The 26,270-nt window shown below is 35.2% G+C and overlaps 1 protein-coding gene across 2 annotated transcripts in view; it reads right to left on the minus strand.

Annotated features, from left to right (window-relative positions):
• The window catches only part of LOC307188045 (BEN domain-containing protein 5), a gene marked incomplete at its 3' end in the record, with an annotated part of 1,401,459 nt that overhangs the window by 1,266,111 nt on the left and 109,078 nt on the right, over window positions 1-26,270 (minus strand). For both annotated transcript variants that reach the window (XM_079924747.1, XM_079924746.1), the window contains exon 2: window positions 8,660-8,782. In XM_079924747.1, coding sequence (XP_079780873.1) covers window positions 8,660-8,782 — 123 coding nt within the window. The remainder of the gene's footprint in view (window positions 1-8,659; window positions 8,783-26,270) is intronic.

Below are 26,270 nucleotides of genomic sequence, written 5' to 3' on the forward strand. Positions count from 1 at the left end.
CATAGAAAAAAACTTCATTACATTGGTATTGGCAATGATTTCCTTGATATGACACTAAGAGCACAGGCAACAAAAGCAAAAATAGACCAGTGGGACTACAACAAACTTAAAAGCTTCTGCACAGCAAACAAAACAGTTAACAGAGTAAAAGGCAACCTACAGAATGAAAGGAAATATTTGCAAACTATATTTCTGATAAGGAATTAATCTTCAAAATATATAAGGAACTCAAACTCATAGTAAAAAAACTAATAATCTAATTAAAAATGGGCTAAGAACTAGAATAGACATTTCTCTAAAAAAGACATACAAGCGGCCAACAGGTAAATGGAAAAAAAAAAAAGCTTAATGTCACTAATTATCAGGGAAATGTAAATCAAAACCATGAGATACCACCTCACACCTGTCAGGATGACTATTATCAAAAAAAAAGAAAACCACAAAAGACACAAGTGCTAGTGAGGACATGGAGACATTGGCACTCTTGGACACTCTTGGTGGGAATGCATAATGGTACATCTACTATGGAAAACAGTATAGAGGTTCCTCCAAAAAAAAAACAAAAGAACTATCAGATGATCCAGCAATTCTACTCCTGGGCATTTATCCAAAATAATTGAAATCAGAATCTCAAAGAGATTATTAGCACTCCTATGTTCACTTCAGCATTATTCACAATAGTCAAGACACAGAAAAAAACACTAAATATCCACAGATAGATGAATGAATGAAAGGAAATGTGGTATATTCATACAATAGAATATCATTCAGCCTTAAAAAAGAAGGAAATTATGCAATACACAACAACAAGCATGAACCCTGAGAATATTATGCTAAGTGGTATTATATTAAGCCAGTCTGACAGACAAATATTGCATGATTCCAACTCTTTGAGGTATCTAAAATAGTTAAATTCATAGAATCAAAGAGTCGAATGGTGGTTGTCAGGGGCTAAGAGGAGAGAGGAATGGGGAATAAACTAATCAATGGGCATAACGTTTCAGTTAAGCAAGATGAATAAGTTCTGGAGATCTGCTACTCAAGATTGTACCTAAAGTCAACAATATTGCATTGTACACTTAAAACTTTGTTAAGAGAGTAGATCTCGTGTTAAGTATTCTTGCCAAATAAAATAAAATTTTAAAAAGAGATCCAATAAGGCTAGAGACAACCATGATAGATAAGACACTGCAGAATCTATGACAAGCAGATCCATGAAGTTCTAGAGCAAAAGATGCTTTCTGCAGTACAAAAGTACCATGTGAAAAGCAGCTCCGGGAAAAGTCCTGATGCCTACTAAATACTGAGCTTCTAATCATGAGACACCAAGTAATGGTGTAATTTAAGTGACAGGGAGCAAACGCTGACTCCAGTGACACCTACCTCTGTTACACAAATGCCATTCCCTTAGCTCATGCCTATGGCCTCATGGAAGGTTCCCTGAGGAAGACAACTCAAGACTGACTAACAGATGGACTGGCTTGATATGTTGGCACAAGTTAAAAAAAAAACTTGTTGCTGCCATATAATATCACTCAGTTTTCTTTAAATGATGTGGTGATAGGAAAATCTCCCAGTGAACAGAGCTTATAGCAGTACACTTACTCCTCTCCTCTGTGTGGAGGTAGAAGTAGTACGAGGTAAAGATATACATGGACTTGTGGGCAATGGCAAATGTCTTGTAGGTTTGTTGGTAACAGGACTGTAAAGAACAAGATTGAAAGACTGCAGTCATAGAGGTCTGGGACAGGGACATGGGAATGGAACAATGGGAATGGGTACAAAGTATTCAAATCTTTGGTTATGAAGTCATAACCAAAAAAAATTTTGAAGATCCTCCATGCTCATCAGACAATACCTAACACAGAGGAGGCATTAAACAAAAAGGTGGATGGAATAATTCATGCAGTGGACATCAGTCAACCTTGCATAACAGAAGAAAGAATAAATTAGACATGATGATAGAGATAAGGAAGCTGTGCATGAATCCTCCTGAGTGGGCTCCCTCTAACCAAGGTTAATCTACCTACAACCACTACTGTACCTGTTCACGGACATATTCTTTGTTGGCTTTTCTTCATTTCCTGTCTTACTCTCCCTACTCCCCCACCTGTTCTTCCTGAGATAGCACCTAAATATAAAACCTTTACCTAAGTCCTTGTCTCAGTATGAGATACAACTTTCCAAGACTGAGCCAGGAAGAATTAGAAAATATAAACAGACCTATGACAAGCAATGAAGTTGAAACTGTAATTTAAAATATTCCAACAAACAAAAGTCCAGAATCAGATGGCTTCATGGGCGAATTCTATCAAACATTTAGAGAAGAGCTAACACTGATCCTTCTCAAACTCTTCCAAAAAAATTGCAGAGGAAGGAACACTCCTAAATTCATTCTACAAAGTCACCATCACCCTCATACCAAAATCAGACAAAGATATCACAGAAAAAAAGAAAATTACAGACCAATATCACTGATAAATATAGATGCAAAAATCCTCAACAAAATACTAGCAAGCAGAATCCAACAACATATTAAAAGGATCATACACCATGTTCAAGTGGGATTTATCCCAGGAATGCAAGGATTCTTCAATATATACAAATCAATGTGATACATCATATTAACAAGTTAAAGAATAGAAACCATATGAGCATCTCGATAGATGCAGTAAAAGTTTTTGACAAAATTCAACACCCACTTATGATAAAAACTCTCAAGAAAATGGGCAAAGAGGGAACTTACTTCAATATGACAAAGGCCATATATGACAAAGCTACAGCAAACCTCATACTCAATGGTGAAAAACTGAAAGCATTTCCACTAAGATCAGGAACAAGAAAAGGATGCCCACTCTCGCCACTCTTATTCAACATAGTTTTGGAAGTTCTAGCCACGGCAATCTGAGAATAAAAAGAAATAAATGGAATCCAAATTGGAAAAGAAGAAGTAAAACAGTCACTGTTTGCAGATCACATGATACTATACATAGAAAATCCTAAAGACGCCACCAGAAAACTACTACAGCTAATCAATGAATTTCATAAGGTTGCAGGATGCAAAATTAATGCACAGAAATCTCTGGCATTCCTGTACACTAACAACAAAAAACAAGAAAGAGAAATCAAATAAACAATCCCATTTACCATCACAACAAAAAGAAAAAAATACCTAGGCATAAACCTATCTAAGGAGGCAAAAGATTTGTACTTAGAAAACTATAAAACACTGATGAAAGAAATCAAACATAACATAAACAGACTGAGAGATATACCAGGTTCTTGGATTGTAAGAATCAATATTATGAAAATGACTATACTACCCAAAGCAATCTACAGATTCAATGTAATCCCTATCAAACTATCAAGGGCATTTTTCACAGAATTGGAACAAAAAATTCTACAATCTGTATGGAAACACAAAAGACCCCAAATAGCCAAAGCAATCTTGAGAAAGAAAAATGGGGTCTGAGGAATCAGGCTACCTGACTTCAAACTAACTACAAAGCTACAGTAATCAAGATAGTATGGTACTGGCAGGCACAAAAACAGAAATACAGATCAGTGGTACAGGATAGAAAGCCCAGAGATAAACCCACGCACATATGGTCACCTAATTTTTGACAAAGGAGGCAAGGATATAGAATGGAGAAAAGACAGTCTCTTCAATAAGTGGTGCTGGGAAAACTGGACAGCTACATGTAAAAGAATGAAATTAGAACACTCCCTAACACCATACACAAAAATAAACTCCAAATGGATTAAAGACCTAAATGTAAGATTGGATAAAACTTGTAGATGATTACATAGGAAAAACAATCTTTGACATAAACCACAGCAAGATCTTTTTTGACCCACCTCCTAGAATAATGAAAATAAAAACGAAAATTAAAAAACCAGACCTAATGAAACTTAAAAGCTTTTGCGCAGCAAAGAAAACCATAAACAAGAGAAAAAGACAACCCTCAAAATGGGACTAAATATTTGCAAATGAAACAGTGGACAAAGGATTAATATCCAAAATATACAAACAGTTCATGCAGCTCAATATCAAAAAAAACCAAACAACCCAATTAAAAAATGGGTGGAACACTTAAATACACATTTCACCAAAGAAGACATACAGATGGCCAAGAGGCACGTGAAAAGATGCTCAACATCACTAATTATTAGAGAAATGCAAATCCAAACTACAATGAGGTATCACCTCATATTGGTCAGAATGGCCATCATCAAAAAAGCTACAAATAACAAATGCTGGAGAGGGTGTGGAGAAAAGGGAACCCTCCTACACTGTTGGTGAGAAAGTAAATTGATACAGACACTATGAAGAACAGTATGGAGGTTCCTAGAAGACTAAAAATAGAATTACCATATGACCCAGCAATCACACTACTGGGCATATACCCTGAGAAAACCATAATTCAAAATGACATGTTTCCCAATGTTCATTGCGGCACTATTTACCAACACATGGAAACAACCTAAATGTCCAACAATAGATGAATGGATTAAGAAGATGTGGTACATATATACAATGGAATATTACTCAGCCATAAAAAGGAATGAAATTGGGTCATTTGTAGAGATGTGATGGACCTAGAGTCTGTCATACAGAGTGAAGTGAGCCAGAAAGAGAAAAACAAATATCGTATATTAACGCATATATGTGGAATCTAAAAAAATGGTACAGATGAACCTATTTGTAGGGCAGGAATAGACATGGACACAGAGAATGGACATGTGGACACAGTGGGGAAAGGGGAGGGTGAGATGAATTGGGAGATTAGGTTTGACATAAATACACTACCATGTGTAAAATAGATAGCTAGTGGGAATGTGCTGTATAGCACAGGGAGTTCAGCTCAGTGCTCTGTGATGACCTAGATGGGGGGGGGAAGGGGAGGGAGGTCCAAGAGAGAGAGGATATAGGCATACAAATGCTGATTCACTTCATTGTACAGCAGAAACTAACACAACATTGTAAAGTAATTTTACTCCAATAAATAAATAAATAAATAAAATATACAACCTTTACCTAAGTCCTTATCTCAGTATGATTGTGAGAGGAACCCAATTTAAGGCTCTGATATTGCAAGGTTTTTCTAAGGGTTGGAAATAACACAAATACACCAAGAAAAATTCTGGTACATTTTAGCACCCTTGAAATGTTAATATTATTCATGTGCCAGAATTAGTACCTGGGATATTGCTAGATATTGTGCTAAGTCTATTTTGTATGTTATCTCCAATTTGCACAATAATTCTACAATACAGATACTTATTTTCCTAATTTTAAGTAAACTTTAAGTGATAACATCAGCAATGACATAACCAAGTACGTGCTAAAGTTAATATATGAACCTAAGTCTGTCTGAAACCAAAACCTGTGTTTTTTGGTATTATACTATGTTACCTCTTGTTTAAAAAAAATGTAGGTAGCATGCCTTCTGGATTCATCCATGTTGTCACAAATGGCAGGATGTCCTTTATATGGCTGAATAATACTTCACTATATATTATATTTATATATATATATATATATATATATATATTCCATCACTCATATATATCACGTGTGTGTGTGTGTGTATATATATATATATATATATATATATATATATATATATATATATATATAATATTTTCTGTATCCATTCATCCAGCAAAGTACATTTAGGTTGTTTCCACATCTTGCTATTGTGAATAATGCTGCAGTGAAGTTGATTTCATAGATACAGAGAAAAAAATGGTGGTTGCCTGGGGCTGAGGGAAGGGAAAATGGGGTGATGTAGGTCAAGGGGTACAAATTTTCAGTTATAAGTTCTGAGGCTCTAATGCACAGCATGGTGACTAGAGTTAAAGAATATGGTATTGTATACTTGAAAATTTCTGACAGTAGATCTTAAGCATTTTCACCACAGGGAGGGGAAAGCAGATAGCTATGTTAACTATGTAAGGTGATGGATGTGTTTATTATCGTGATTTTGGTAATTGTTCTACAATATACATGTATATCAAATCATTACATCATACATCTTAAATATATGCAATTATATTTGTCAACAATTCCTCAATAAAGTTAAAAAAACAACAAAGTATATCAGCCATCTGGATATCTAAAAGAAAAGTTCAGGTGCAGTATTAAGCTAAAAACCCTGATTTCTAATGTAGTCATAGCATATTTTCATGCTGCACCAATAATAAAGACTATTTTATTTTCTTTCAAGAGGAAATAAAACATTAATTTTTAAAGATTACACAAATAAATGTAGTAAAACTCCATTGGGGGAATTAAAAATAAAAGTTTTTAAGTTTTTATTTCTATTGTCTGAAATGATATATAAATAACTACCATATCTTTATTTCACTGATGCTTTTTCATGCCATGGTAACTTAATACAACATACTAAATCTCTCAGGCTAACCAATTAATTTGAAGTATGAATTATAGTGCACTTCTCACATTCAATACACATATATGCATATCAATCATAAAAGAATAATCAAATTGCATATGATGGCAACCATAGTATTTATTTGGATGGTTTATTTTAAAACAGTAGTAAACTTTTCATTTTTCTTTATCATAAAACCTTTTCCTATATATCTTATCACCTAGTGAGAAATATTCAACAATATGTTTATTATTCATGTCATAAGTTGACCTATAATAAGGTAATACATATATGCAGTGGTTAAAAGTATGTCCTGTGGAGCCAGGAAATTCTCAGTTTCAAATTCAGCTACACCACTTGTCAGTCATGCAATTCAAGGTAAATAACTTTACATCTCTGAGCATCACTTTCCTCACCTACAAAGAGAGATATAATACCTCAGAAGTCTTTTGTGTGTATTAAATGAGATAAACTATGTATATCATTCCTTACAGGGTATGGCAAACAATAAGTAATAAAGTGATAATTACTATTGTTTTTTTCCCTTTATGTTCTTGCTGTTATTAGTTAAATTTTTATTTAAATGTAAAAATATTTTTATTAATCTTAAAATCTCACTTTATGAAGACCATTTTGTTCACTATCTGTCCTCCTTCATTTATTAATTTCTCTGGTGCTCTCTCTCGCTCTCTCTCTCTCTCCCCACTCCTTCTGGGGCTCCCATTATGCATATACTGATCTCTTTGATGGTATTGCATAAACCCCTTAAGCTTTCTTCACTCTATTTCATTCTTTTTACTTAAGTTCCTCTGATTGCATTATTTCCAATAATATGTATTTAAATTCACTGATTCTTTCTTCTGCTTTAGTCCGACATTAAAGTCCTGTAGGAAGTTTTCTCAGTTCAGCTACTGTGTTCTTCAGCTTCATGCTTTCTATCAACATTTGGTACTTTTAGCATTATCTCTCTTTCTGATGAAATTGTCACTTTGTTCATGCAATGTTTTCCTGACCTTGGTAAAAATCTTTATGACAGTTATTTTGATTTCTCTGTCAGGTAAATCATGTAACTCCATTTCTTTAGAGTCAGTTTCTGATAGTACACTAGGTGCTAAGGAACAAAAATTAATAAGAAACCATCACTGACTTCAAGGAATTTTCAGTGATAAGGAAAAGGAAAGAGATCATTAAATGACTGCAATGCAATAAAAACTATCATAGCAGAGGCCAGTAAGTCATAGAAGAGGTGCCTGTAAATATACAGGTAGAGACAGCCAAACCTGCCTGGGAGGTGCTGTGTCTTAGAGGAAGAAATGCTGGCCTGAGTCTGAATTAACATTTTACCAAGTAGAGAAAGGCATCTGGGGCACAGAGAAAACAGCATCTGCAAAGGTACAAAGACTTGAGAGAAGTTGGTAGACTGGGGAACAGCAAGGAATTAAATATGGCTTTTTATCAAAGCTAACAGAAAATTAATCTTTCCACATCTTTTTAATTGTTGGTAAAACAACCATGGTACTTAGGGGTTCAGAGAACTGTCATATAACTGGAATGTCCCTTCAATCACACACACACACATGCAAACACATTACTCAAAACGAAAAATAATCAACAACTGTATATAAAACAAAGTTATGTTTAACTTTCTCATTAATATTTTCAACGTATTCTGAATACCTACTACGTGCTTATATGCCATTCAGAGTATGAGGCTCAGATATAAAGAAGTTAACAAGATTCAACTACTACTGGGTGGAAATTCACAATTAAGCCCTGTTCTCCCCTATCAGAATACTCACAGCATTTGCTGTTTACAAAGTGTATTACTTTTTCTGTTTTGTTTGTGTTCAACTGAATCTTTTCTTTAATTGCTTCTTTATAGAGAAGACTGCTCTCAGAAAGACTAAGAACCAGGTATACAGTAGACATTGAATAATTAATAATTTATCAAGTATTCAAATTATATTAGTTTTATCTCAAAAGAAATAATATCTGGGTAAGTATTTAATAAAATATAAGGTACTGCATAAATGTTCATTAGTACTACCATTATCTTTCTAATCATTTATCACAACCAAAACATAGCACTTCATTTTTAAGTATTTCCAAGTTAGTTCATTCAAAATGGATTTTTCCTGACAACTTATTTCATTATGGTAAAAAATTAAATGGGTTGAATCACACTAAATGGTCAGATGGCATTAGATTCCAAAAATGACTCACTAGACAAGCTCAAAAGAAAAGGCCTTTGATACACTCACCACTTTCAAAGCAAGCATCAAAGATAAGATGTCCTTTCTTGGGCTGTCCACAGTATCCAGTTGGAAGCACCATATATTTGCTCACATTCCCTCCGATGGTATCATCATTTCCCAGATCATTGCCTATTGTTCAAAAAATTGGCTCATGTTAAACAGAAATCATAATGCATTTAGTAACAGAAATCCAATAAAATTTTTACCCCCTCCCCTGTAATTTGGTACTTATCCAGGCATTAAAAAAATTAACCACATATTGTGGTAGAGTAGAAAGAGAATAGATTTTTAAAGCAAAAAGATATAGGCTCAAATCTTATCGCTACTACATATTAATTCCCTGTGTCACAAAGCAATCAACCGAATACTTTTAAGCCTCAGTTTCTCTCATCCACAAAAAGGGAATGGTAAAACCCATATTTCTAAACTGTGTTATGAGAACTAGGTAATGAAAAATATCTAGTGTAACTACTGAAATGCAAAAGTTGTTTGTATTTCAGTGCACAAGTGAGACTCATTGTAAGAGGCGGAGCTGTAAAAGAAAACAATCTTCTACAGCTGGGGGAAGAGCAGGAAACAGTCCTGGGCCTAAGACTATATATCAACATTATTTAAGGTCCCCTACCCCTGGGGAAGGAGTAAAAAACAATCTCTCACAAAACATATCAAAGGTTCAAAGCAGAATTAAAAGACGAAAGAGAAGTGGGATCACTGAAAAAACTCCACTCCAACATCAGAACATACAGGGCCTGCCTAAGACCTAGGCTACACCAGTATAACAGAAACACTCCTAATCCCTCAATACCAATATAGCAAGCACTGGATAACAAACAAAGCAATCTAATTCTAGCATAGGGACAAAAGCATAGATAGAAGGCCCCTCCATAATAGGAGTATCCAAGGGAACGACAAAAGTTTAGGGTGGAGCAGAACATTGAAGAAAAACCCTCAATCACCCTATCCCTTTCCTTCATGAATAAAGTATCACTAGAAGCATATGAAGCCAGTGGCAAACTGAAGACAACCATAGCAACAATGAAACTCAACCCAGCTTAACTCCTGACTGGGTAGATATAAGCCCTCAAACAAATGCACCTAGGAGAAGAGGTGCAAGCATTGTAACATATAATATTTATATCATTCTCTACGGTTCTACATGAGTTATGCAGTATTCAATAAAAAATTGCAGAACATACAAAAAACTCAAGAAAAAAACAACCTACTATCTTGGGAGAAAAAATAAACAGAACTAAATTCAGAAATGACCAGATACTGGAATTATCAGACAATGAATTCAAAATAACTAAGAATAATATGTTAAATTTTCTAGTAGAAAATGAGGACAAAATGCATGAACAAATGGAGAACTTCAGTAGAGAGATGGAAATTACAGTAATAAGCCAAAAGGAAATGCTAAAGCTAAAAAACACAATAAAAGAGATAAAGAATGTCTTCAGTATACTCATCAGTAGGCTTGATACAGATGAGGAAAGAACTGTGAACTCCAAATCAATAGAAATAAACTGAACAAAAACAAGGAAAAGAAAAAAAAAAACAGCACCTAAGAGCTGTGGAATAAAATAAAATAATCTAATGTACGTATAACTGGAATTCCAGAAGGAGATGGGAGGGCAGAAGAAATATTTGAAGAGATAATACCTGAAATTTTCCCACATTTAATGAAGGATATACAACTACAGGCCCAAGAAGCACCAAGCAGAATATACTTTCTAACTTGGTATTTCATATTTAAAAATATAAATCACATAAAAATGAACTAAGATAAAAAATTAGACTACTTATAAGAAACTGAAAAACCGAAGTCAAAGGAATAACGTCTTTAAGTTATTGAAAGAAAAAAATGTCAACCTAAAATTTTAGACCTGGGACTTCCCTGGTGGTCCAGTGGTTAAAATTCCACACTCCCAACGCAGGGGGCCCGGGTTCGACTTCCGGTCAAGGAACTAGATCCCACATGCTGCAACTAAGAGCCCGCATGCCACAACTAAAAAGAGCCCGTATGCTGCAAAAAAAAATTTACCCCAAATTGTGTTGGACGAGTTAGTAATCCATATACTAAAACCAACCACACATCACACATAAAAATTAATGCAAAATAAATCAAACACCCAAATGTAAAATATAAAACTTATAGAAGAAAATATGAAAGTTTTCCACACACAAAAAAGAATGAGGTTAGACCCTTACCTGACACCATATACAAAAATTAACTCTAAATGGATCAAAGACCTACATGTAAGAGATGAAACTATAAAACTCTTAGAAAAAAGCAGAAGGAAATCTCCATGTCATTAATTCTTGATTTGGCAATGATTTCTTGGATATGACACCAACAGCACTGCCAACAAAAGAAAAAAATAAAATAAACTTCATCTAAATTAAAAACATGTGTGCATTAAGAACTCCTACAACTCAGCAACCCAAACAAAAAGAAAAATTCCAAAATAGGCAAAGATATTGAATAGACATTTCTCCAAAGAAATACAAGTAGCCAATAAGTACATAAAAAGATACTCAACATCACTAGTCATTAAGTAAAAGCAAATCAAAACCATGAGCTACCACTTCCCACCTGTTAGGATGGCCACTATCAAAAAAATGAAAAATAATTTGGCCAAGACATAGAAAAACTAGAACCCTTGCACATTGCTGGTGGGAAATTATAATGGTACAGCCACTGTGGAAAACAGGCTGGTGGCATAAAAACAGTTTCAAACATAAAATTACCATAGATCCAACAATTCCACTTCTAGGTATATACTCAAAAGAATTGAAATTAGGGACTCAGATACTTGTACACCAATGTTCATAGCAACATTATTCTCATAGCCAAAAGATAAAAACAACCCAAATTCCATCAACATATGAATAAAATTTTTAACATTGTAGATACATACAATGAAATATTTATTATTCAGCCATAAAAAGGAATGAAATTCTGATACAGGCTACAACATGGATGAACCTTGAAAACATTAGGCAAAATGATAAAAGCCAGACAATGACAAATATTGTATGATTCCACTTACATGAGGTACCTAGAATAGGCAAATTCATAGAGAAAGAAAGTAAAAATAGAGGTTACCAGGAGCTGAATGGAGGAGGGAACGGGAGTTATTATTTAATAGGCAGAGAAAGTTTCCATTTCAGATGATGAAAATGTTCTGGAAAAGGGTAGTGGTGGTGGTAACACAACAGTGTGAATGTACTTAATGCCACTGACTTGTACACTTAAAATGGTTAAAATGTTAAATGTTATGTACATTTTACCACCAAAAAAAGCCCTTAAACATGAAATAAATGGAAAGTATTTTTTTAAGTGGCCAAATGAAAAAGAAGTATGAGAATATCTGTGTATCCTTATGTTAGGCAAGATTTTACTATATAAGACATGAAAATCACAGACCATAAAAGAAAAAAGTTATAAACTGGATTTTATTAAATTAAAATTTGCTGCTCTTTGAAAGGCATTATTAATTAAAAGAAAAAGTCAAGCCATGGACTGAGAGAAAATACTTGCAACACACATATCTGATTAAGGACTATATCAAGAATACATAAAAGATTTTATCAGATATTTCACCAAAGAGGATAAATAGGTGTCAAATAAGTCCATGAAAAGATGCCCAACAGCATTAGTCAATAGGGAAATGCAAATTAAAACCACAATGAAATACTACCACATACTTAAAAAGGCTAAAATCAAACTGACCAAACCAAGAATTGATGATGACATACTCAATTGAAACTTTCATGCATTTCTAGTAGAAATGTAAAGTGGTATAAACACCCTGAAAAATAGTTCAGCACTTTTTTATAAAATTAAATATACACTTAACATACAACCCAGATATTCCACTCTTAGGTAGAATACTGAAGAGGTGTAAAAACATATGTTCAGGAAAAAAAAAAACCCTACACATGACTGTTTACAGCAGCTTTGTTCATAATCACCCCAAAACTGGAAACAATCCAAATGCTTTCAACTGGTGAATGCATAAACAATCTCTGGTACATCCATGCAATGGCATACAAATCAGCAATAAAATGGAAGAAATTACTGACACACAGGACCACATGTGTGAATCTCAAGTGCACTATAATAAAAGGAAGAAGCCGAACTGTAAAGTCTACATCCTTTATAATCCAATTATATAACATTTTTAAAAGACAAAATTAGGTATTTTTAAAAAACAAAAATCTGTGGCTGTCAGGGGCTGCAGATAAAAAAAGGGGTTGACTACAATTTAATCAATCAAATTGTACAATCAAATGTATAATACAATCAAAACTTTGAAATCTTCATTGACCCCTGCCTATCTCAGCAGAGTTATATATACCTTCCTCTCATTTGCCAGAGTGGTATATATGCACACATGTGTGTTTAATGGTGAATGTCTGCAATGGTGACTTGCAAACTCTTCCAGAAAACTCCTCAAGGTACTCAGGGATAATGGAGAGGAAAGCAGTTGCTAATAGGACAACTACTAGCCATGAGAGAGTAACTAGGACTAGATCCATACTCCCACCATAAACAACTAGAAAACTGGACAAATATATACAAAACAACTCTTTTCAGACTTACATGACAAGCAGTTGCCAAACTGTGATGCCTGAGAGAAAGGGAAAACCTGAGGTGCACCTAATGTTAGTACTAGTTTTTAGATTAGTGGCACTTTCTGGAAGATGGTACAAGAAGAGTGTTCCCAAACACAACAGGGTGGTTTTCTGAGTTGAGAAGACATAAGTAAGAGTTTGGAGAGACTGAACAAAGTTTGAAGGTCAGACTATTGAAGAGGAGAGCACTACGAGAGCCAGAGCACCAAAATTCTACAGAATATCTGCTTAAGACCTTGTCTGAATGCAAAGCCATGTAGAGTGAAACTCCATGAGACCAGACAAAGAGTGACTAGGAAGCTGTAGATTAACAATTTCCAAAGTGCACAGGGCTGGGAAACGTTCAAGATGCAACCATCCAGAATGGAGAATCCATGTTGAAAACTCAGGGCATTAAGTAGAGATCCCAGAAAGGGATCTCTAGCCATGAACAATTGGAAAATGAAATTTGAAACACAGTACCATTTACAAGACCATCAAAAACACAAAATACCCAGCCTTAAATTAACAAATTATATATAAGAACTGTACACTGAAAACTAAAAAAAAAACATTGCTGATGGATATTAAGGAAGACCCAATTAAATGGCAAGGTATACCATGTTCATGGATTAGAGAACTCATTATTGTTAGGTGACAACTTTCCAAAAATTGGTCTCCAGATTCAATGCCATACCAATCAAAATCTCAGCAGCATTTTTTCTAGAAATCAACAAACTGACTCTAAAATTTATATGGAAAATCAAAGGGCCTAAAATAGTCAATATGATTTTGAAAAATAAGAGTTGAAGAACTTACATGGTAAGACTTCAGGAAAGTCATATAAATCAGTGGACCAGAATACAGGGTGAAGAAATACATCCACATACATACGGTCAATTAAGTTTCAACAAAGTTGTAATGATAATTTAATATGGAAACAACAGTTGATAAAACAAATAGTGCTTGAAGAACTGGACAGCTCTTTAGGGAAAAAAAATGAACCTCATATGTATGTATGATGATGGTGGAGGTCACATAGAGTAAAAATAGGTACATTTCATTATATGTAAACTATGTCTCAAAAAGATTATTTCTAAATGTTTAAAAGTGAAAGAGCGAGAATTGATTTTCATGTCACAGAATTAATCCATATATATGGATGGAGATTTTACATAAATATACATATATATACATATATACATATATATAAAGTAAAATTATCCTATGACTCATACCACTCAAACCCTGTTCTCATTTCCTAGAGGAAAATGCTCTTAACCACTTCTGTTTTTACTTTCTCAGGTATTATTCTACACAATATCTTTATTCCTCTATATCTTAATTTATCAACATCAAACAGTATCTATTGAAACTCTTCTATGAAAGATAAGGAAATAGTTTGTGTACATTCTCCACTTCTCTAACAACTTTTGTTAGTTCTATTCCTATTTTAATTATTCTGTTGAGTTGGTTATTATTGTGAGCAGTATTCCCAGGGGGCATTTTGGAAATTTGTTGAGGCATTTTTGTTTGTTTGTTTTCATAATTGAAAGAGCACTGATGGCACTTGAGTAGTAGAGACCAGGGATGCAACAGGTAGTGCAAAGTAGAGAAAAGTCCAGTATGACTTCCAAATGTCAGATATATTCATATATTCATGTATACAGATATCCATGTATGTAAAAATCTTAGTTATAATTATGTGAGCTTAGAACCTGTTTTACACATGCAAAGCACTTTGTATGGCTTTAATAAACACTGATTTTTCCAAGGAACTATCTAACATGTAAATCAAGGAAAGACTATAATTGATTTGTTCATAATTTCATCCTGAAGTATCACCATTTTAAAAAATCATGTCACCAACAGCATTATCACTCATTGTAACTGATTTGCTAATACAACAGTCCTATATCAGTTAATATTTGTAGCAGTTGTGATTACAGTGATTTTCACACAAATGCAAACATTGGAACTTTTTATTATGTTTTCCATATGCCTAGATATGTGCATATCCCTGTTTTTCCTTGTGGAGAAATCCTACTCATCCTGTAGACCTATGTGAAATGTTATCTCCTCTAGGAAGTCTTACCTGACTTCCCCAAGCAATGACAGTCCTCTAGAATGATAGGAAGTCCTCTTCCCCAGCAATGATTGTTCCTCTACATCGCCACAGCATCTTTTTTATTCCTCAAAACATATTTACCTTTTTATTATTGATTTATTATGTATTCATTATGTGTGTCTTTTTACTCCTAGCGATTGTGGTTTCTCATCAGAAGAATCTAATGTCTTTTCTTTTTATCACCACTTTCTCTCTCCACCCCAGGTATGACACAATGCTTGGCACAACATCAGTAATCTATAAATAGTCATTGATTTACTGAAATAAAAAAGGACTTTTAGGAGCTAAATTTGATTTCAATATTGAATATTGGTTTTTGTTTGCCTATTGAGAGCACAGGGAATATATGATATTCATCAAAAGAACAAACAGAATCTTTATATCTACAGTTTACTAAGATAAACAGTTGTGATATAATGAGACCAAATAGTTAAAGAAAGGAAGACATCATAAACCCTGCATATACTGACACAAAGACAGAAAGGGTGAATGGGGCGGGGATACTACACTCCATAATATTAATAAAATATAATGCTTGATCATTTAAGTGCACAATGGGGGAAATGCAAATTTATTATTCTCAGAGAAATATTTCAATTACACTATGAATGTATATAAAACCATTAAAAAGAATGGCATTTACAGTAGTATAAAATAATCCAAGGTGGCATGGAATAATGAAATCATTGTTCTTATTGAATAATAACTTCTAACTTCTTTATGTGTGCATTTTAATGCTAGCCACATAGCTGTTTCACCCAGATTTTTTAACCCAAAGTTTCTACTCTTATTTTAAAATACCCTCACATTTAGTTACAGCAGCATGAATTAGTAGTAAGAATTTAGATTTCAAAGTCACAGAGAGCTGAGATTGAATCCATCTAACTCAGATATATATGCAGTATAACCCTTATTAAGTAATTTACCATAATCTCCTTAACTCTTTCACTTAGAGATTGTTTATGTTGTTCTGAAGGGTACAGAAAATATATGTAAATCACTTAGAACATAGCATTTACTCAATAAGTAGTTGGTTATAACTATTATCACCCTCATTATCATTATTATCATCATTCTTAGTAAGACACCTGTATCTTCAAAGAAATGTATTTAACAAAAGAATAAAAGATTCAATTCTATTATAAAGCATAAGAGAGGATTCAGAAAAAGGAAAGGCATAATTTAAATAGAAATTCATAAAAAATGTCTTACCAAAAGTCTATCTTTGAAGTAAACACTGAATATGGTAGCATCCAATTAAATTACAGACTATAAAACACCCTTATTATAGTGTGTAGAATATTTGTCTCCAAACATAGAGACAGTAACACAACGAATTTTTTCAAATTAAGGAAGTTAGAGACAAAAGAGAAAATAAAATAATTGTGGTTTACCTTTAATGAAATAAAAGATCTAATCCTATTGATATTATTATTTACATGCCTTTAAAAATACTACATGGATAACAAATATTTAGCAATAAAAATTATAAACATATTTTGTGGAAGGAAAAACAAAGATATATATGTATAGATGTACCCAATGAAATGATATGATAATTACATCATATAATATTTTACTCTAATAAATAGGCCTGCTGAGGAACTAGAAATAAACTCTGGGGCTACATAGAATTTTTGACATTTAAGTCGGTTATGCTGATGATGGATGTGACAAAGGCTCAATTTGTTTTATTTTTTCATGGAAAACTACTTTACACAAAAGTTACAAGCAATTCATATTGGTCAAAAATGAGGAAAGCAGCTTATTAATTAAAACTGACCTTTATACAGAACATGAATTCCACCTCTCGGGCACAAACACCTTGGAAGAGGTAACAAATTACCTCTATGTATAAATGACATGAAGTTAAAGGGATCTGTCAAAAGTTCTATTATAAAGCCATATTTCCAAGGCTTCATCATTTTGAGAGAAAATTACATTGAAGATGAGACTTAACCCACAAATTCTGAGTCAAGAAAATAAATCTAAAATTCCTACTTGAGGGTGTTTTAAGAAAGAGAACCTATTCATTTCGGGACTTTAATCCCAGTGAACTAGTACCGACTAAATAGCTTCTTCCTAGCATTTTATAAAATACCATGCTTATCCTCATTGCAAATATATTTACAAGATATAGTTCAAGGACTCAAAAAAACAAAAATGTAAAAAAAAATAATTTCCTAAATACACATATCCTAATTCTCTCTAGGCACATGTATCTACAATACAAATAAGTTGTCTAGATTTGTTAAGCTACAATCAATCACAGGATGTTTTGATTACCACACATACATCGAAGATCTATTTTTCACCCACCTTATCTTGTGCAAGAACTAAGGAGAACATATAAGATAAATAAGCTGTAAATCAATCTATCACTCAATAAAAGAATAAGGATATACTAATAATTAACAATAACACTCTCAAGAAACTGACCATTTAGTTAAGGACTATACTGAAAATAATAAGACATAAAATGAAAAAATGTTCTATTTCTGTAAGAAGGAAAAAACTCAGTACAGACAGTATAGTTTGGTGCCATGGAATTTGGAAAAATATGGCCCTAAGGCTGAATCCTTGCTTGGCTACTTTTTAAGTGTATGACCATGGATGAGGCCGAATTCAGCAAGCTATGGTCTTGGACTTCTCTATTTTAATTCTATAGCCTTTTAAAAGTAATGACTGGCCCATTTTTCTCTGAAACAGTAGTTTGCATCCAATTCCCCAACATTTTACAGTAAATGATCTCCCTCCCTTGCTCTTACCAGGACCCTAGTTATACCTTTTCTATCTTTTATTACAGCTAATTGCATATGCCTTAATATCCACTTCCCAACTAGTCATTTAAACACTAACTTTCCACTTATGTGTTAGTCATAGTGCAGGGTACTATATATTATTTTACTGCTATTAATAGAGACACCTGCATACACTGTAGAACTAAAACATGCCTGATATAGAGCAATTTTAATAAATAGTTGTTGAATTGAAATTTCAATTGAAAAAGAATTTTTTAAAATATATTCTTCTATTCCATACCAATTAGGAGCAATTTTTTTCATTACCTCCTGGGCTATGGATATAGGGTTATTAATTTATTTAACAAAGCATTTATTTACGATTACTATGCACACACTATGTTAGGTTCTGGTAACACAAATAAAATTTTTTTAAATTCCTTTCCATCAAGGATATTACTGGCGGAGGCAAACCAGTAAACCACTGCATTATAGTATAATGTGATAAATATTAGAAATGTGAGGTAACCTCAAGGTATTCCACGAGAGCAAAAAGAAGCAACATCTAAACTTCCCTCACAGAAGGCTTCCTGAACAACCTTAAAAATATATAGAGGAGACCCTCAAGATGGCGGAGGAGTAAGACGTAGAGATCACCCTTCCTCCCCACAGATACATCAGAAATACATCTACATGTGGAACAACTCCTACAGAACACCTACTGAATGCTGGCAGAAGACCTCAAACTTCCCAAAAGGCAAGAAACTCCCCACGTGCCTGGGTAGGGCAAAAGAGAAAACAGAGACAAAAGAATAGGGAAAGGACTTGCAACTCTGTGAGGGAGCTGTGAAGGAAGAAAACTTTCCACACATTAGGAAGCCCCTTCACTGGTGGAGACGGGGGTGGTGGTGGGGAAGCTTCAGAGCCACGGAGGAGAGCACAGTAACAGGGGTGCAGAGGGCAAAGCAGAGAGATTCCCTCACAGAGAATCGGTACCAACCAGCGCTCACTGGCCTGAGCGGCATCTCTGCTCACCCACTGGGGCAGGTGGGGTCTGGGAGCTGAGGCTCCAGCTTCAGAGGTCAGATCCCAGGGAGAGGACTGGGGTTGGCTGAGTGAACACAGCCTGAAGGGGGCTAGTGAGCCACAGCTAGCCAGGAGGGAGACTGGGAAAAAGTGTGGAACTGCCTAAGAGGCAAGAGACCATTGTTTCGGGGTGCGCGAGGAGAAGGGATTCAGAGTACTACCTAAATAAACTCCAGAGATGGGCGCAAGCAGTAGCTATCAGTGCGGACCCCAGAGACAGGCATGAAATGCTAAGGCTGCTGATGCAGCCACCAAGAAGCCTATGTGCAAGCACAGGTCACTATCCACGCCTCCCCTCCCGGGAGCCTGTGCAGCCTGCTACTGCCAAAGTCCCATGATCCAGGGACAATTTCCCCGGGAGAACACATGGCATGACTCAGGCTGTTGCAACGTCACATCAGCCTCTGCCGCCACAGGCTTACCCCACATTCCGTACCCCTCCCTCTCCCTGGCCTGAGTGAGACAGAGACCCCTAATCAGTTGTTACTTTAACCCCGTCCTGTCTGAGCGAAGAAAAGACGCTCTCAGATGACCTACACGCAGAGCCAAAGACCAAATCCAAAGCTGAATGCCAGGAGCTGTGTGAACAAAGAGAAAGGGAAATTTCTCCCAGCAGCCTCAGGAACAGCAGATTAAATCTCCACAATCAACTTCATGAACTTTGCATCTCTGGAATACCTGAATCATTCCAAAACTGAGGCGGTGGAATTTGGGAGCAACTGTAGACTTGGGGTTTACTTTCTGCATCTAATTTGTTTATGGCTTTATGTCTATCTTAGTTTAGTATTTAGAGTTTATTATCGTTGGTAGAATTGTTTATTGATTTGGTTGCTCTCTTCCTTTTCTTTTTTAATATGAGGATTTTTTTCCTTCTTCTCTTTTTGTGAGGGTGTATGTATATGCTTCTTTGTGTGATTTTGTCCATATAGCTCTGCTTTTACCATTTGTCCTAGGGGTCTGTCTGTCTTTTTTGTTGTTGTTTTTTGCGGGGTTTTTTTTAGTATACTTTTCAGTGCTTCTTATCATTGGTGGATTTGTTTTTGGTTTGGTTGCTCTCTTCTTTCTTTCTTTTTTAAATTACTTTTTAATTTATTTTTATTTTACTAACTTTACTTTATTTATTTTTTTTTCTTACTTTCTTTCTTTTTTATTCCTTTTCTTCTCAGCCGTGTGGCTGACACATCTTCGTGCTCCAGCCGGGTGTCAGGCCTGTGCCTCTGAGGTGAGAGAAACAAGTTCAGGACATTGGTCCACCAGAGACCTCCCGGCTCCACGCAATATCAAATGGCAAAAGCTCTGACTGGTCCACCAGAGATCTCCAACACAACGCTACAACCCAGGACCACTAAACGACCAGCAAGCTACAGTGCTGGACACCATATGTCAAACAACTAGCAGGAACACAACCTTGCCAATCAGCACAGAGGCTGCCTAAAATCATAATAAGGTCACAGGCACCCCAAAATACACCACTGGATGCATTCCTGCCCGCCAAAAAGAAAAGATCCATCCTCATCCACCAAAACACACGCACCAACCCCACCACCAGGAAACCTGCACAACCCACAGAACCAACCTTAGCCACTGGGGGCAGACACCAAAATCAACAGGAACAACGAACCTGCAGCCTGAGAAAAGGAGAAGCCAAACACAGTAAGTTAAGGAAATGAGAAGACAGAGAAACACACAGCAGATAAAGAAGCAAGGAAAAAACCCACCAAACCAAACAAATGAAGAGGAAATAGGCAGTCTACCTGAAAAAGAATTCAGAGTAATGATAGTAAAGATGATCCAAAATCTTGGAAATAGAATGGAGAAAATACAAGAAGCATTTAACAAGGACCTAGAAGAACTAAAGAGCAAACAGACAATGATGAACAACACAATAAATGAAATTAAAAATTCTCTAGAAGGAAACAATAGCAAAATAACTGAGGCAGAAGAACGGATAAATGACCTGGAAGACAAAATAGTGGAAATAACTACTGCAGAGTAGAATAAAGAAAAAAAAATGAAAAGAATATAGGAGAGTTTCAGAGACCTCTCGGACAACAGTAAACTACACAAGTTTTGAATTATAGGGGTCTCAGCAAAAGAAGAGAAAAAGAAAGGAACTGAGAAAATATTTGAAGAGATTATAGTTGAAAACTTCCCTAAAATGGGAAAGGAAATAGCTACCCAAGTCCAGAAAGCACAGACAATCCCATATACAATAAATCCAAGGAGAAACATGCCAAGACCCTTATTAATCAAACTATCAAAAATTAAGTACAAAGAAAAAATATTAAAAGCAGCAAGGGAAAAACAACAAAATAACATACAAAGGAATCCACATAAGGTTAACAGCTGATATTTCAGCAGAAACTCTGCAAGCCACAGAGGAGTGGCAGGAAATATTTAAAGAGATGAAAGGGAATAACCTACAACCAAGATTACTCTACCCAGCAAGGATCTCATTCACATTCAATGGAGAAATTAAAACCTTTAAAGACAAACAAAAGTTAAGAGAATTCAGCACCACGAAACCAGCTTTACAACAAAGGGCTAAAGGAACTTCCCTAGGCAGGAAACTCAACATAAGGAAAAGTCATACAATAACAAACCCAAAACACTTAAGAAAATGGTAAAGGGAATATACATATCGATAACTACCTTAATTGTAAAGGATTAAGTGCTCCAACCAAAACACATAGACTGGTTGAATGGATACAAAAACAAGACCAATATACATGCTGTCTACAGGAGACCCACTTTAGACCTAGGGAAACATACAGCCTGAAAGTGAAAGGATGGAAAAAGATATTCCATGCAAATGGAAATCAAAGGAAAGTTGGAGTAGCAATTCTCATGTCAGAAAAATTAGACTTTAAAATAAAGACTATTACAAGACACAAAGAAGGACACTACATAATGATCAAGGAATCAATCACAGAAGAAGATATAACAACTGTAGGTATTTATGCACCCAACATGGGAGCAGCTCAATACTTAAGGCAAATGCTAACATCCATAAAAGGGGAAATCGACATTAACACAACCATAGTAGGAGACATTATCACCCCAATTTCACCAATGGACAGATAATCCAAAATGAAAATAAATAAGAAAACACAAGCTATAAATGATACATTAAACAAGATGGACGTAATTGATATTTATAGCACATTCCATGTGAAAACAACAAAATACATTTTCTTCTCAAGTGATCATGGAAGATTCTCAAGGATAGATCATATCTTGGGTCACAAATCAAGCCTTGGTAAATTTAAGAAAATTGATTCGTATCAAGTATCTTTTCTGACCACAACGCTATAAGACTACATGTCAATTACAGGAAAAAAATCTGTAAAAAATACAAACACATGGAAGTTAAACAATACACTACTAAATAACCAAGAGATCATGGAACAAATCAAAGAGGAAATCAAAAAATACCTAGAAACAAATGACAATGAGAACACAATGACCCAAAATTTATGGGATTCAGCAAAAGCAGTTCTATGAGGGAAGTTTATAACAATACGATCCTATCTCAAGAAACAAAAAAATCGCAAATAAACTACCTAACCTTACACCTAAAGCAATTAGAGAAAAAAGAGCAACAACAACAACAACAACAAAAACCCAAAGCTAGCAGAAGGAAAGAAATCATAAAAGACAGATCAGAAATAAATGAAACAGAAATGAAGGAAACAATAGCAAAGGTCAATAAAACTAAAAGCTGGTTCTTTGAGAAGATAAATAAAATTGATAAACCATTAGCCAGACTCATCAAGAAAAAAAGGGGAAGACTCAAATCAATAGAATTAGAAATGAAAAAGGAGAAGTAACAACTGACACTGCAGAAATACAAAGCATCATGAGAAATACAAAGGATCATTACTACAAGCAACTATATGCCAATAAAATGTACAACTTGGAAGAAATGGAAAAATTCTTAGAAAAGCACAACCTCCCAAGACTGCACCAGGAAGAAATAGAAAATATAAGCAGACCAATCACAAGCACTGAAATTGAGACTGTGATTTAAAATTTTCCAACAAACAAAAGCCGAGGACCAGAGGGCTTCACAGGCGAATTCTATCAAACATTTAGAGAAGAGCTAACACCTATCCTTCTCAAACTCTTCCAAAATATAGCAGAGGTACGAACACTCCCAAACTCATTCTATGAGGCCACCATCAACCAGATACCAGAACCAGACAAAGATGTCACAAAGAAAGAAAACTACAGGGCAATATCACAGATGAACATAGATGCAAAATCCTCCACAAAATACTAGCAAACAGAATGCAACAGCACATTAAAAGGATCATACACCATGATCAAGTGGTGTTTATGCCAGGAATGCAAGGATTATTGAATATAAGCAAATCAATCAATGTGATAAACCATATTAACAAACTGAACAAGAAAAACCATACGATCATCTCAATAGATGCAGAAAAAGCTTTCGACAAAATTCAACACCCATTTATGATAAAAACCCTCCAGAAAGTAGGCATTGAGGGAAGTTACCTCAACATAATAAAGGCCATATATGACAAACCCACAGCCAACATCATACTCAATGGTGAAAAACTGAAACCATTTCCACTAAGATCAGGAACAAGACAAGGTTGCCCACTCTCACCACTATTATTCAACATAGTTTTGGAAGTTTTAGCTACAACAATCAGAGAAGAAAAAGGAATCCAAATTGGAAAAGAAGAAGTAAAGCTGTCACTGTTTGCAGATGACATGATACTAATCCTAAAGAGAGAATCCTAAAGATGCTACCAGAAAACTACAAGAACTAATCAATGAATTTGGTAAAGTTGCAGGATACAAAATTAATGCACAGAAATCTCTTGCATTCCTATACACTAATGATGAAAAATCTGAAAGTGAAATTAAGAAAACACTCCCATTTACCATTGCAACAAAAAGAATAAAACACCCAGGAATAAGCCTGCTTAAGGACATAAAAGACCTGTATGCAGAAAACTATAAGACACTGATGAAAGACATTAAAAATGATACAAACAGATGAAGAGGTAGACCATATTCTTGGATTGGAAGAATGAACATTGTGAAGATGACTATACTACCCAAAGCAATCTACAGATTCAATGCAATCCCTATCAAACTACTGCTGGCATAGAACAAAAAATTTCTCAATTTGTATGGAAACACAAAAGTCCCTCTGGAGCCAAAGCAATCTTGAGAAAGAAAAACTGAGCTGGAGGAATCAGGCTCCCAGACGTCAGACTATACTACAAAGCTACAGTATTCAAGATAGTATGGTACTGGCACAAAAACAGGAATATAGATCAATGGAACAGGATAGAAAGCCCAAAGATAAACCCATGCACATATGGTCACCTTATTCTTGATAAAGGAGGCAAACATATAGAATGGAGAAAAGACAGCCTCTTCAATAAGTGGTGCTGGGAAAACTGGACAGCTACATGTAAAAGAATGAAATTAGAACACTCCCTAACACTGTATACAAAAATAAACTCCAAATGGATTAAAGACCTAAATGTAAGGCCAGACACTATAAAACTCTTAGAGGAAAACATAGGCAGAACATTCTAAGACATAAATCACAGTAATATCCTTTTTGACCCACCTCCTAGAGAAATGGAAATAAAAACAAAAATGGGACCTAATGAAACTTAAAACCTTTTGCATAGCAAAGGAAACCATAAACAAGATGAAAGCCAACCCTCAAAATGGGAGAAAATATTTGCAAATGAAGCAACTGACAAAGGATTAATCTTCAAAATTTACAAGTAGCTCATGCAACTCAATATCAAAAAAACAAACAACCCAATCCAAAAATGGGCAGAAGACATAAAGAGACATATATCCAAAGAAGATATACAGATTGCCAACAAACACGTGAAAGGGTGCTCAACTTCACTAATCATAAGAGAAATGTAAATCAAAACTACAATGAGGTAATACCCCACACCAGTCAGAATGGCCATCATCAAAAAATCTACAAACAATAAATGCTGGAGAGGGTGTGGAGCAAAGGGAACCCTCTTGCACTGTTGGTGGGGATGTAAATTGATACAGCCACTATGGAGAACAGTATGGAGGCTCCTTAACAAACTAAAAATAGAACTACCATACGACCCAGCAATCCCACGACTGGGCACATACCCTGAGAAAATCATAATTCAGAAAAAGTCATGTACCACAATGTTCATTGCAGCACTATTTACAATAGCCAGAACATGGAAGCAACTTAAGTATCTATCGACAGATGAATGGACAAAGAAGATGTGGCACATATATACAATGGAATATTAGCCATAAAAAGAAACGAAACTGAATTATATGTCATGAGGTGGATGGACCTAGAGTCTGTCATACAGAGTGAAGTAAGTCAGATAGAGAAAAACAAATACTGTATGCTAACAGGTATATATGGAATCTAAAAAAAATGGTTCTGAACAGCCTAGGGACAGGACAGGAATAAAGCCGCAGATGTAGTGAATGGATTTGAGGACAAGAGCAAGGGGAAAGGTAAGCTGGGACGAAGTGGGAGAGTGGCATGGACTTATATATACTACCAGATATAAAATAGATAGCTAGTGGGAAGCAGCCGTATAGCACAGGGATATCAGCTCAGTGCTTTGTGACCACTTAGAGGGATGGGATAGGGAGGGTGGGAGGGAGACGCAAGAGGGAAGAGATATGTGGATATATGTATATGTATAGCTGATTCACTTTGGTATAAAGCAGAAACTAACACACCACTTTAAAGCAATTATACCTCAATAAAGATGTTAAAAATAAAAAGTTCTGGAGAACCTAGGGGCAGGACAGGAATAAAGATGTAGATGTGGAGAATGGACTTGAAGACACAGGGAGGGGGAAGGGTAAGCTTAGAAGAAGTGAGAGAGTGGCATTGACATATATACACTACCAAATGTCAAATAGATAGCTAGTGGGAAGCAGGTACATAGCACAGGGTGATCAGCCTGACGCTTTCTGACCTCCTAGAGGGGTAGGATAGGGAGGATGGGAGGGAAACGCAAGAGCGAGGAGA

Source organism: Stenella coeruleoalba (genome assembly GCF_951394435.1).
Source record: "Stenella coeruleoalba genome assembly, chromosome: 1".
NCBI classification, from domain to species: Eukaryota; Metazoa; Chordata; class Mammalia; order Artiodactyla; family Delphinidae; genus Stenella; species Stenella coeruleoalba.